At 42.6% G+C, this 14,451-nt stretch overlaps 1 protein-coding gene across 4 annotated transcripts; it reads left to right on the top strand.

Moving 5' to 3' along the window:
- Positions 1-2,639: 2,639 nt before the first annotated feature.
- LOC128845774 (uncharacterized) lies at positions 2,640-12,770 on the top strand. Of its 4 annotated transcripts, none has more exons than XM_054044781.1 (4): positions 2,640-2,749; positions 5,418-5,595; positions 8,886-10,989; positions 12,412-12,770. In XM_054044781.1, the coding sequence occupies exon 3, from the start codon at positions 8,928-8,930 to the stop codon at positions 10,953-10,955; it is 2,028 nt and encodes a 675-aa protein (XP_053900756.1). In that variant the 5' UTR covers positions 2,640-2,749; positions 5,418-5,595; positions 8,886-8,927; the 3' UTR covers positions 10,956-10,989; positions 12,412-12,770. The 4 variants fall into 4 exon arrangements, with proteins under 4 accessions (XP_053900756.1, XP_053900758.1, XP_053900757.1 ...); XM_054044783.1 differs by lacking the exon at positions 12,412-12,770 and having other exon boundaries at positions 8,886-9,743; positions 10,532-10,621; XM_054044782.1 differs by having other exon boundaries at positions 2,640-2,738; positions 8,886-12,770.
- Positions 12,771-14,451: the final 1,681 nt, after the last annotated feature.

Below are 14,451 nucleotides of genomic sequence, written 5' to 3'. Positions count from 1 at the left end.
CTGGAGCACATGACTTATGAGGAGAGGCTGAGGGAACTGGGATTGTTTAGTCTGCAGAAGAGAAGAAAGATGGGGGATTTGATAGCTGCTTTCAACTACCTGAAAGGGGGTTCCAAAGAGGATGGATCTAGACTGTTCTCAGTGGTCGCAGATGACAGAATGAGGAATAATGGTCTCAAGTTGCAGTGGGGGAGGTTGGATATTAGGAAAAACTTTTTCACTAGGAGGGTGGTGAAGCACTGGAATGGGTTCCCTAGGGAGGCGGTGGAATCTCCTTCCTTAGAGGTTTTTAAGGTCAGGCTTGACGAAGCCCTGGCTGGGATGATTTAGTTGGGGATTGGTCCTGCTTTGAGCAGGGTGTTGGACTAGATGACCTCCTGAGGTCCCTTCCAACCCTGATATTCTATGATTCTATGAAGGTGTACATGGTGCTTTACAAAAGATGGCAACAACTGCCCAAAACCAGGTTATAGAAATGCAAAGTCCTAATAACTTCTGGGGTATTAAATTGTGACTAAAACCAGGGGTGATGAGAGGGGAGGAAAGTGGGGACAATTGTACCTGAGCTCAGGGCCCCACTACCAAAAGTCTGTAACTGGGGTGAAATAGGAAAGGGTGGGGCTTCAAGTTCTCTTTCAACAGGCCTGCCTAGAACTTACAGTTGTGGATCAAGACACCGCTGTTTGGTGCTGTACAAACATATAGCAGAGAGAGTTCCTGTCCTGAAGAGCTCACAATCTAGACCAACAAGATTAGTGGATGAAACAAACAAATTGGTCAGAGTGGGGGAAAGGGAGAATAGGGTAACAGTGATGTAGAGCATATTTAGTGTAGGCTAGCTGCACACAGTATAGCAGCCACTCCAGCCATTATCAGAATTGAATCTAAAGGAGTGTTGGGGTGGCTTTAAAAACATTTTTGGGGTGTCTGTGCTAGGCATTTGGGTTGGTATGAGAGAAAAGAGGTGTTTGAGGGAGAAGTGGACAAGTCAGTGAAGGCTTTTTGTTCTATGTCTTTAAAGGTGACTTGCCAAGGAAAAATGAGACTTATAATGGAGATCCAAAAACTTAAAAACAAAACTAGGCTTTTTTTTCTCTCTTTTTTTTTTTAAGAAGTCTTTTTACAGGATGTGGATTGAGAGCTCTGTAAGGCCTCGCCTACACTACAAAGGGTTTGCTGGTATTTTTATACTGGCAACACCCCTCACGAAGATGCAGCTTATACAGGCAAGAGTTATTTTTTACTGATATGGCTTGCACCAGTTCCCCAAATGAAATTTTGCTGGTATAACTGTGCTGTAGGCTTTTTTCTGGTATGAAAATGTTGTAAAGAATCACACCTCCACCTGACATTATTATACCAGTAAAAGTTCATAGTGTAGATCTCATCTGAGACCCCACTCCTGTGATGTCTTAATCGTGTGCTTAACTCTTACACAATGTGAGTAGTTCCATTGACTTCAGTGGGAGTACTCAAAAGTGCACAAAATTAAATGTGTGCATAAATCTGTGCATGATCGGGCCTAAATCCTTAGCAATCTTTAACAGACATAAAATTTCTTGCATGAGAAATTATAAGATGTCTGAGTTTAAAAGATCTTCTCATAAAGAAATGAGCCTGAATAAAAAACTCTTCCAGCTGCAACTTCACTTCTATAGTGCCTCAATCTCATAATTATCCAGTAATCTATAATTTTCAAGAAAAAACAGTGGAGTAAACTCCTAATGTAAAAATCAACCAGAAAAGCACGTCTGAAATAAAAAACAACTCTTCAGGCCTCTTTTATATATTATAAAGAAGCATGAAAGGAGACGAACTCATAAAGATAATGGCTGATCTAATTTGCTTTCTCCTCCCTTGGATTCCTAGCAAATTGCAGAGAGCTGACAACCTAACTTTCTACATGCCCAAGTTGCTGTGTATGCCTTTTGGATGACAGAATCTCTATAATCTGCACAGATGTTGAAGATTCCCTGACACGTTTTGAAATTCCACCTATTTTCTCCGGCAACCTTGTTGGATAAAATCATTCCTTGCCTCGCATCCTGCAGTTGTGAAGCATGTTAGCTGATGCTCTCCTCATCAGAAGTAGCTGCATTTCACAGTTCCTTATTTATGCATGAAGGCCTTGAACCTACATCAGGATTTGTGAGCAGCACAGACTTCAACTCTTGCATAGGACTCTATCTAGGCATAGGCAGTTGTGATAGTGGATACAGATGCAGGATAAGGGCCACTATTTGTAAAACACCTTGATATCCTTTGTTGGGGGACAGGTTGCGTTAGAATACTGAGTGAGATTTTATATAAATATTTAACAAATGATTAATATTAATTGCATAATCAATAGATTCTAACTGTTCATACCGTTATGACATTGCAGTTTTTCCCTCCTTCGCCCAGCAGGTGGCGCTGTGAAGGCACACTCCGTGCGCTGCTTCCTTCAAGCCTGCAGTGAGCGCCTTGGGGCGCCGGGCCCCTACCTCTTTGAACAACAGCCGATTGGGGGGCGTTGCTGTCGATCAGAGAGTCTGGGCGGACATCCAGCCCTGTTGGGACAACGGGCTGTCAGTCAGAAGAACCGGGCGCTGATTGGGCCCTGCCTCTACGGCTTGAGCGGTCGTTGCCCGGGCCAAGGCTTGAGCGGCGATGGGAAGGCGGCGTCCGGAAGCGTTGGTGCCCGGGGCGTGCTGCCTTTGTTTTACCGGCTCCCCCTGAGCCAGGGAGCCGAGCTCAGGGTCCGCTGCGTGTAAGAGGGGCCCAGGCGCGGCAGCGGTGGCGGGGAGGCGGCGGTGTGGGAAGGGCGCAGGACCCCGGCCTGGCGGTGCGCGGGGGGCTCTTCCCGCGCCCAGAGCCTTGGGCGTGGGGCGGAAAGTGGCGCGCGGAGCCCGGGTGTGCGCGGGGTGAGCTCGCGGAGCCCGAGCTGGCGGGGGTGAGAGAGGGCCCCAGAGAGAGACCGACTATGGACAGGAGCCAGGACAGGGATAACGCAGGAGAGGGATGATCTAGGTACGGAAATGGCTCCCTAGTGCCGGTCCCTGCCTCAGCCTTCAGCGTATTTATCTCACATTTCCACAACACCTGCAGAGGTAGGGAAGGGCAGTTATTCCCATTGTACAGATGGTAAACTGAGGCATAGCGACAGAGGCTTCGTCTACACCTAAAAATTAAATTGACCTAACTGCCTTGGTCAGGGCTATGAAAAACTTCACGTCCTGTTGATGTAGTTAGGTTGATCTAACCCCCACTGTAGAAGCAGCTAGATCAAGGGACGAATTTTTCCTTTGATCTGTCATCTCCCTGAGAGGTGGATGAACTAAGTTGATGGAAAAACCCTTCTGTTGATGTAGGATGTGTTTATGCTGCAGCAGTGCCACTGTATGATGGTCATACACTGACTTACGGTCACACAGGAAGCATCTGACAGAGTAAGAATTGGACTCCTGGTCTCCAAGTCCAAGAACCCTAGCCACTGAATCACTGTAGTGAAAGCATCTGTAGAGCTATTAGCAGGAATTTCATGCCTCTGCCACCACTTCCTAAAAATATAAATAGATGCAATAATACTTCCAAAACTTACTGTGTATTTTCCATTGAATAGTTCATGTCTATCATCATTTTTCGTTTCACCTGAAAACTTTTCTAATATTCTTGATCAGCGGTTCTCAAACTTTTATACTGGGGGACCCCTTTCACAGAGCAAGTCTCTGAGTGTAGCACCCCCCCTTATAAATTAAAAACACTTTTTTATATTTAACACTATTATAAATGCTGGAGGCTAAGTGAGGTTTAGGGTGGAGGCTGACAGCTCGTGACCCCCCATATAATAACCTCACGACCCCCAGTTTGAGAACCTCTGTTCTTGATACATTTAAATTACATCTGAAATGTAGAGATCTAGCTTTGCTTTCAAATTCTAGATGACCTTCCATCAGTTGAACATAATCCAACTCCATTGCTGTCTACTTTTGAGAGAGTTAATGTTCTCAGCTTCCTTTCTTAGCTTACAATTTCTTATGAAATTTTGCCAATGCTGTATGTATTTTCACAATTAAATACATGATAAAGCTAGTGAGGAGAGACTTCCTTCCATCTTTGCCCCACCAGAGGGGCTCAATGCTCTAACATCCCCATGTACATGCTAGTGAAGCTCACTTTCTATCATTGTCTTGTGACTAAAGCACAGGACTAGGAGAAAGGAAATCTGGGTTTAATTTCCAGCTCTGCCACCAATTTGTATCACCTTGAAACAGAATGGTTAGTGACTTGGCCTATTTCCCTGCCTCACAGAATTGTTATATTGGCTTAACAGTTACGTGTAAAGCTTTCTTGGTTATTTAGATGGATGGCACTCTGAAAGTCGTCTTGTTTATAAAAAAAGCTTTATTATTGCTTTGGCTGCCAATGGCGCATCCCATACAGTTGCACTATTCAGCTATCTATAGAACCAGTTGTAAATACAGCATGTTAAAAATGCAATGGTTTTTAAACAGTAATTATCCACTATCACATATGGTCATCTCTGCAAGCTCCAATTAGGAACCACTCTTTGCCCACATAAAATGACTCTGAAAAGTGTTAGATATTGTAAAAGTATTTTTAACTTACAATTAGAAGGTTGAAATGAATCTGTTAACTTTCTAGTCAGTTTTTCCTCTATTGCAAATGTATGCTCTAATTTGGTATTATAGGATTGATTGTGCTGGTGGCTTCTCTTTTTTAAAAGGAAAACCAGGTTTAAATAATATCAAAAAAGTTCTCTGTTGGTCATTAGGACGGTGTGATATAAATGTTTTAATAAAAAAAAAAGAAAAGCACCTTTAATGTGGAACTTCCCTACTGGAATAGATCAGTAAAGCCCTGCACAAATACAAAATTTGTATCCGCATCCCATCCATGGATATAAAGCAGATATCTGCAGATTTGTAGGGCTCTAGATACAAAATTTATATTCACATCTGATCTGCGATCTGGAAAAATGGTCTGGGAATATAAATCCACAGATTTGTAGGTCGCTGTGGATCAATCAGGCCAAGACCAAACCTGACAATGTTCAGAGTACAAAGCAAAAAACACATATAATGGGTGAATAGGAGGGAATTAAAATAACTGCTAAAAGTAGCAGAGATAAAGTACAGGATCTTTTACAGACAAATTAATGTGTCTCAATATATATGGGGCTTAGATTCTACTCTTTAGGGATTTTTAATGTGACCATCACCTAGATATCAGAGTATATTTACATAAAGTAGAGAGCGAGACTGCATTTCCTGCTCTTTTCCCTTATAATGATGGGCATGTTAGAAATGTCTGACATAGATGGAAAAATATTTTACAGCTTGTTTTATGATTGTTTCTAATTGTTGATTCTTGAGATATGTTGCTGAGAGTTAGGTTGGGTTTTTATTTTTTGGTAGATCTTGATATCTTCTGGTAATGAACAGAGGGAGTGTTGCTGATTTCAAAATTTTTCTATGGAGTTGAGTAAGCATTCTACAACAACCGTGATAGAGACACTCCCAGGACACCAAGAGAAATACGGAGAGAAGAGAAAATACTTGGTGGTCAAGAGGAGTACTTGTGAATAAAGAAAAGGTTGGTACCAGAAGAGAAGGAACAGCAGAAAGAAGCTCCTGCTCTGTAAATAACTAAATAAATCAAGTCAGATGCTCTGAAGGCTTAAAATACTCACCCTTTATTTTTTCTTCTGGTCTTCTATGTATTTTATGTTTCATTGGAGTATTTTTACTGTGTTGAAATGTTGTTTCTTTGCACAGATTTCTTGAAACTTTGTTTTATTTATTTAAAAAAGAAAAGAAAATGATGTTGCTGGATTTCATTTTTTGAATATCCCAGGAAACTTTTCTTGGGAGCTGGAAATTAAAAATCAAAGATGTTTACCAACTTCTTTTTTAGATTGATGCAGAAAATAGGATTCTAACCAAGGACATATTGGGATTTTAACTGAATTTAGTGCTCATGAAAGATGGCCATTGACATCCTTGAAGATGTATTCACAAAAAAAGTACATAGGGATGTTTTTGCCTTCATTACCGGCTGTCGCTGGGCCTATTGCCTTAGTCTTCAGGATCAGTTTTGGGGTGAGAGTGACGTTTAGTCACTGTGGGCCAGATCCACAAAACGATTTAGATGCTTAAGGCCAACGTTTAAGCACCACTGAGATCCTCAAAATCCCTGCTCACCTGCTGCCTCACTCTAAAGTCCCTAGGTGCTTAAATTTCCCTTGGTAAAGTCCCCTGGTTTTTGCCAGTGAGCACGTGCACAGCCACCTCAGTCTAGGTGTCTGGGCACCTGAGCCCTGGGCAGCGTCCTCAAACTAAGTGTTCCTCTGCCTATCTTGCCTGTAGAGCCTGATCCATAACGTGTTCCTACACAAAAGAGGAGGTGATGGTGGTGCTGCCCCCTTACAATGTTTAGCCCCATGGTTAGAGCACTCACCCAGAATGTAAAAGACCCAGGTTCAATTCTCCCTGAGGTGGAGAAAGGAATTGAATGTGTCTTCCTTTACTTTGTGATTTCCTTAATCACTGGCCCAAGTGGTATTCTGGGACATATAACTCTTTCTCTCCTGTTGAAACTGTTCCACTTTTATAAATAATCAAATATGCTGGACTGGCACCTTGGTGTCTCACATCCCAGGTGAGTGCCAAAGCGACTAACAGCTATAGATCATTCTCACTCTCTTTCTGTTCAAGTGCATATTTAATTACTTATATACAGTGGAACAGCTTCCACAGGATAAATTGAGAGGGGCTCATATCAGATTATGCCGTAGCCAGTGATTAGGGTACTCTCATGGGAGACCCAAGTTCAAATCCTTTCTCCACATCAGGCAGAGGGGGAATTGAACCTGGGTCATCTATATCCTGAGTGAATGGTCTAATCCAGGGGTAGGCAACCTATGGCACGTGTGCCGCCTTTGGCATGCGAGCTGATTTTCAGTGGCACTCACACTGCCTGGGTCCTGGCCACTGGTCTGGGGGGCTCTGCATTTTAATTTAATTTTAAATGAAGCTTCTTAAACATTTAAAAAACCTTATTTACTTTACATACAACAATAATTTAGTTATATATTATAGACTTATAGAAATAGATCTTCTAAAAACATTAAAATGTATTACTGGCACGCGAAACCTTAAATTAGAGTGAATAAATGAAGACTCAGCACACCCGTTCTGAAAGGTTGCCGACCCCTGGTCTAGTCACTGAGTTAAAAATTATTAGGGGAGATTCTACCACCTTCTCTGTGGCATGTCTTCAAAAAACAAAACAGCGTAGATACCTACCGTAATTCCAGAAAAGAGTTTTTGGCTAAGAATCCTTAGTGGAGATAGACAGTCTAGCTTGGACTTGGGTACCTAAGTGCCTTTGAGTGGTGGTACCTCTCCTCAGCATTTCCTATTGGCTAATTTAGGTTGGTTCCTACTCACTATTCTGGCTTTTGTAATCCCATTGTTAGATATCCAGCTCTTCCCATGTATTGTATAAGGAGCCTACATGCCTGAGCAAAGCTGTGGGTTGCAAGGTACTTAAAAGTTAGGCACTGAAATGCCCAAGCTCTTTTGTGGATCTAGCCATGTGACCGATTCTGTCTTTGGCCTCTCTACTAAGACTGCACCAAGTGTAATAGTTGCAGTGATGGAACTTGTGATGTAGGCAGCTTTGGACTGAAACCATCAACTAATTTCATAGATCACTAAGCAGCTATCAGGCAGCAATGATTTCCAGTCACCAAGTGCCAGACTTTTAAAGGTATTTAGGTGTCTACGTGTATCTTTAGACATCTAAATACCTTTAAAAATCTGACCCCAACCAACTTGGAGTTGATTAGAACCAGTGTCCTCAAGAGTTACAGACCCTTACTAGTCACGTGAGCAGTCCATTCTCCTTTTGCTTTGATATTATAGTTTGTATAATACGACCTGTGGACACTTTTTCCCTTTAATGCAGGGTATGCACTTTTGGGGAAGAGTGGGGATTAATATCTTTTATATGGAGAGTATTTTGGTGATATATTGGGTAATATAAGATTGTAAGATGTTGTTAAACTAGACAGTGATTTTTACTTACGTACAGCTTTCCATCCAAAGATCTCAAAACACTTTAAAAACATTAATTAAGACTCAGAACATCTGCATAGTAGAAAAGTATTGTCACTATAAATGGATAAACCAAAACACAGAGTTGAGGTTAAAATTTTTAAAATGGTGTTTCTACTCTTAGGCACTTAAATCTCTAATTAGGCACAAATTCACAAATGGGCTGACCATCAGAAATGTTGATAATCTTCAAATTCCCCTAAAGTCTGTGAGAGCTTGAGGGCCTCAACACCTTTGAAAATCAGTCCATTTTTATTTTGGTGCCTAATTAGAGATTTAAGTGAGTTGCCGAAGGTCACAAGAAGTCCGGACAGATCTGGGAATAGAACCCAGAATTCCTAATCCCAGTCTTGGGCATTAGGCACAAGACATTTATTAGTAAAATAGCTTGAGGGAACTTGTTAATTATGTCCTATATAACTTTTTTCCCATTTGGGAAGAAGAAAGCATCCTGGAGTTGTAAAATTTGCTGCCTACCAGTTTTGTTAAAGTAACTCTGAACTTTTTGAACTAGCAGTCCATATTCAGATGAAATTTTAACAGGTTTGAATATTTGGACCCTGAGTTATACTTGCATATAGAAATTTTTGTTAAGGTTTAGCAAGCCTTTTCCTTTTGAAGAGTTTGAACTGGTTGTCAGAATTTATTGGTGAAATCCTTTTTTTTTTTTTTTTTTTTTTTAAATCCTCCAATAAGGGATTTCAGATTTTTCATGTTACTTTTATCTTGGGAGATTTATAGTAATTGACTATTTTTATTTTTAAGGAATCTTATGTTCTTGGGGAAGCCCATAACACATGACCAGAGATGGCACCTAAACCACTTGGGAAGTGGGAAAAGTATGGAAAAAGATACTGTCGAGATTGGGAAAGGGAAACTGGATTAAAAGAATGGATTCGAAGTGTACCAGGAGATGACACAAAGGCAGCATGCAAATATTGCGCATGTGAAATCAGAGCCCATCATAGTGATTTGGTTGCACACAGTAAAACCAAAAAGCACAAGAGACATGTTGCTTTATTTTCATGTTCTTCTGATATGAAAAAACATTCATTTGAATTTGAAGTTGAAAACCAAAATTCATTTGACGATGATATCACGCAAGCCAAAATGGATCAATCTGTTAATGTGTGTGCACTGAAGCTAGCGGCACACATAGCTTGCCATATGAGCATTTTTACAGTGGATCACCTAGGCTGCATTGTTGGAGGGATAGCAGAGAAGGACATTAGTCTGCATAGAACAAAATGCTCCACACTGATTAGAAATGTCATTGGTCCTACTGTACACGAAGAACTTCTGAGAGACATTGGCAATGGACACTACTCGTTGATCATTGATGAAAGTACAGATGTATCAGCACAAAGGCAACTTTGCTTGATAGTAAGATATTTTAGCAACAAGCTTAAATGTATTGTATCATCCTTTGCAGGGATCATTAACTTGACTAGAAGTGGTACTATCACAGAAGCCCTCTTGACATTTCTAAATGACAACAAGCTGAACATAAAAAAGTGTGTTGGGATTGCTGCTGATGGTTTCAATACAAGCTTATGTGGAAATAAAAATTCATTGCTCAAAAAGTTTTATGAACTCAATCCTTGTGGAGTTTTCATCAAATATGTAAGTTACTCTCTCTATTTGTGCTCTTCAAAAGCCATTGATGTGCTTCCATTGAACATAGAGTATATGGTTTCACGGACATACTTGTGGTTTTCCCATAGCACTTTCCACCAGAAGAGGTACCATGAACTATATGCTGCCATCAGTGTTGGAGAGAATTTCCTGAAAATACTGCAGCTTACTGAGACAAGATGGCTGTCCATTAGCCCTTGTATTAACAGAGTACTTGATCAGTATGAAACTTTGATGTTGCACTTTCAGTCTATAAGAGACAATGAAAGGGACTACAGTGCTGAGCTTCTCTATCAAATGTATTCTGATCCAGTAAATAGACTCTATCTTGTTTTTCTGCAGCCTCTTATTCAGGAAGCTAATAGGATCAACAAGTTATTTCAATTTGAAACAGTTAATCCAGTTAACCTTATTGCTGAATTAATGCTGTTCTATCAGAATTTGGTGCAAAGAGTCATGAAACCTTGTGTCTTTACAACATGGTCATCCATTGTAAATTATGACATTCACTGTAACAGGAACTACATGCCTCTTTCGGAGGTTAACTTTGGATCAGCGTTCTTGTCTGAATTAATAAATGCAAATCTTTCCTCACATACAGTAGAGACCATCCAAAGCAGATGTCGAGATTGTATCCTTGAGTTTGCTAAGCAAATAAAGCTCCGACTGCCTCCAAATGTCCATCATCTAGAATCTCTCAGTGCTCTGAGCCCTTCAGTTGTTCTAAGTCCTACAAAACCTGAATTCTCAACCCTGTCTTTTTTGTCCTTATGTAGAGGGGATCATATCAAGTTGAAACAGCAATGGAAAAACCTGGATGCTGTCTCATGGACAAACACAGAAGATAGCCAAATAGAACAGTTCTGGATAGAAGTTGCAAAACACACAGATGAAGTTGGTGATAAGGATTTTGTTGAGCTAGGATTATTTGCCCTTGCCCTTCTCACCTTGCCCTTCAGCACTGCAGCTGTGGAGTGTACAATCTCACAAATGAACTTGATAAAAACCAAGTTAAAGAACAGACTGCAGGACAGCCTACTTGAAAATATCTTAAGGATTAGGGCCTATATGCACCGAAATAAGATTTGCTGCAACCAGTTTCAACCATCCAAAGAGATGATATCTTTGTTTAATAATGAGTTTTATGCAATTGCTAATAGCAAGGACCCTACAGATGACTCTGAGGAGGATATCTTTTGAAAAGACTCAAGTGAAGAGGATCTCTTTTAAAAAAGTAAGCAAGGATTTTCAAAATGGCTCATTGCAATTGAACTATTTGACTCATGCATTTCAAATTTTGTTCTATCTACAAATCTGTTTTCCCATTCATTTAGTAAGAACTACTTTTCATAGAGGAAGATACATTGCATAAAGCCACACAACCCTTTTTAGAAAAGGATTTTTGAAAAACTAAAGTAAAATTAATGAGGTATGCTCTGGTACAGGGGTCGGCAACCTACGGCACGTGTGCCAAACACGGCATGCTGATTTTGAGTGGCACGCTGCTGCCTGCCACGGTCCCAGCCCCACTCAGCCCCCCCCGTCCACCGCTCTCCCCTGTGGGGGCAGGAGGCAGAAGCTTGGTTCTCTGGCAGCCAAGCTTCCCTCCTCCCCCACTTCTTCTCCCAGTGTGGTGCTTTCCTGCCCCTCCTCCTCCCTCTCCCTGCCGCCGATCAGCTGATGGCCCTTGCGAGGGGGAGGAGTGGCAGCGTGCTCCCTGCTCCGTCGAGGAAGTAGAGAAGAGGTAGGGTCGGGACCTTGGGGAAGGGGACAGGGCCTATCCCTTCCAGCCCCCTGCCATGAGCTGCTCAGGGCATAGGGCTGGGAGCACCCCAGCCCTCTGCCCTGACCCCCCCTTCTGCCCTGCACCCCCACACATCCAGCCTTCTGCCCTGACCCCCTCCCCCCACACACACCCAGCCCTCTGCCCTGAACCGCCCCCAGGTCTGGGGTCCTGGCTGCCGGCCCCTTGCCAGCTGGCGTCCCGGATGCAGGCCCCGCTCAGCCCACTGCCGGCCTACGTGAACAGAACCCCAGCCTGGCAGCGAGCTGAGCAGGCTGGCAGCATAAGATCAGCATTTTAATTTAATTTTAAATGAAGCTTCTTAAACATTTTGAAACCCTCTTTACTTTACATACAACAATAGTTTAGTTATATAATATAGACTTAGAGAGACCTTCTAAAAAACGTTAAAATGTATTACCGGCACGTGAAACCTTAAATTAAAGTGAATAAACGAAGACTTGGCACACCACTTCTGAAAGGCTGCCTACCCCTGCTCTAATAGTAATTCATTTGGGGGGGGGCACACTTGACTGAAGATGCTGATTAGACAGTGCACCAAAAAAACCCTCCCCATTAGCCTATTAATGTAATACAGTCATGGCATATTTTTATATTGAGTGATACACAACTTAACACTACATTTCTATGCCTCAGTACAATACTCTGGCAGGAGCCATGGCTGGGTGAAGATTAAATAAAACCTGCTTTTTTATATATAAGTTTTGGAGGGCACTACTCTTGAATAATTTGTACTTACAACTCTGTTAAGAGATATTTCTGAGGGCATTTTGTGCCAAAAAAAATCTACACCAAAAAAATTCTATGCACAATATTTTAAAATTTAAAAACTCTACACATTTTATTTGTCAGATAAATGTGGAGGCTCCGCATGCATAGGCCACTGGCTGCACAGAGGTGGGAGATTATTGTGCAGCTACCCCTTGGGATACGGACTCAGTGGTGAGGCTGCACCCAACCCTGACACAGCGCTAGGACTGGGCCTGCCCCGGACACACCCCAGGGATCTTCCCCTCCATGCCAGGTGCACCAGGTATGGGGAGGCAGGAGCCAAGTGTGGCGGGGCTTAGTGTGGAGGAATCCAGGGGTGTGTTGAAAAGATTCTGTGTGGGGTAACCTGGGTGCAGGCGGCTCAGTGGGGGATCCAAGTGTAGGGGGGAACTGGATGCACAGGGGCTTGTTGGGGAGTTTTGGGTGCAATGGTAATGGGACTCTGCGGGGGGGGGTAGGTAAAGGTGGTTGGGGCTCAGCAGAGGGGGTCGGTGTGGGGAGGATAGAGCTCTGTAGAGGGGTTTGGGTGTGTGGGGCTCAGTGGTGGTCAGATGCTGGGGGAGTGGGGTTTAGTTGGATGGGGATCCAGGTGCAGCTGGTTGGGGTTTTGGTGGGGTGGGGATCTGGGTGTGGGTGGTGCAGGGGGAGTGGGGCTCATTGTGGGGGTTCTGAGTGCAGGGGGTGAGGCTTAGGAGGAGGGTCTGGGTATAGGGGTTCTGGATCCATGGGGGTTGGGCGGATGGGGGAGTAGCTCCCTGTACAGGGAGCCTTCTCCCTGCAGCCAAGGAGCGATGGGCGCAGGAAGCGGGGTGGGGCGCAGTTTGCAGAGGTCCCTGCAATTGGGGGAGAAATCTGGGGGTGGGTCTGACCTGGTCCCAGATGCCATGCAGGGAAAGAGGAAGTCCTGTCCTCCCCGGACCGGACTAGCAGCTGAGCCTGGTGCAGGGTTGGAGCCACCAGCCGGGTCTTCCCCAGTCCTGTTCCCTGCCTCACAGTGATTTACCTCTCTGCCAGCTGCCCTGGATACCTGAAACATATTGCTGGGGAGGGTCACATGACTGCTCTTGTGGCTTCCCTTTGCTTTCCCATCAGAAAGTCAGTTTTCTGTGGGGAAGCAAAGAAATCTGCTGGGGATGTAAATTCTGCACATGCACAGTGGCACAGAATTCCCTCAGGAGTAAAGAGAAGTCTGAAATTCAAAGTGGCATATTGTACATAAAAAGGCTAAAGATTATTAAAATAATTGTAAGATAGTTGTAATTTCTTAATGGTATTGTCTTGTGCTCTCTTTTGGAACAGGTATTTTTATTAGATGAATTATGTACAAGTATGAATTAATAACTTAAAATAGTCTGGAATTATAACAGTGTAGGATAACACCATAAATATTTTAACTGTTGTAATACCTATTTTGAACCCACTTTTATTAATTTTTAATGTACATTCTAAATTTTTGTAATAAACTGATATAACGTATAATACAAACTTGTAATTCTGCTGTTATAAACTAAAGTCCTGACTGTAAGAGATGCTAAATGTCCTTAATTCTCAAGGGCATTCAAAATATGGCACTAGTGAACACTAGCAGTGTAGTTAGTGATGTGTATGAAGACAGCTGGTCACCTCAAAGGAAAATAAATCCATAGGAACTCTTCTAATTTGGTTTTTATTGGCAGAGAATATTTTATAGTTCCCTAACTATGACAGCTTGTGGAACTGGATCTTCTGAATACTATTCTTTACAGTTCCTAGTATATTAACCACTCCTAAACAGAGCCCAGATATCTGGAAACTAGGCCTACATGCAGCTTCTGCTTAGGTATGTAACTTCTCCAAGGTTACAATGCTGACTCTCTAACCCTGAAAGCCCCAGAGTTTAGAGGCAGTGACCTTCCTTTGTACTTCTTGAGTAAAATGCACAAGGTAAACTTATTCCTGGTTATGCACAAAGTAGTATTACTTGGAGTTCAACACACCACCAGTTCTTCTTAGGAATAATAAATATAAAAACATTATCACAGGCTGGGTCTGTGGGGAGGGAGCAGGGGTCAGGCAGCAAGGGAGCAGAGTCTGTGAGAACAGGAGCACTGGACACCACAGGGCTGGGTCTGGATTGTGTGA

The sequence above is a fragment of the Malaclemys terrapin genome, chromosome 11, assembly GCF_027887155.1.
Source record: "Malaclemys terrapin pileata isolate rMalTer1 chromosome 11, rMalTer1.hap1, whole genome shotgun sequence".
In the NCBI taxonomy this organism is placed as follows: Eukaryota; Metazoa; Chordata; order Testudines; family Emydidae; genus Malaclemys; species Malaclemys terrapin.
This window is presented reverse-complemented; position numbering and strand designations above follow the sequence as displayed.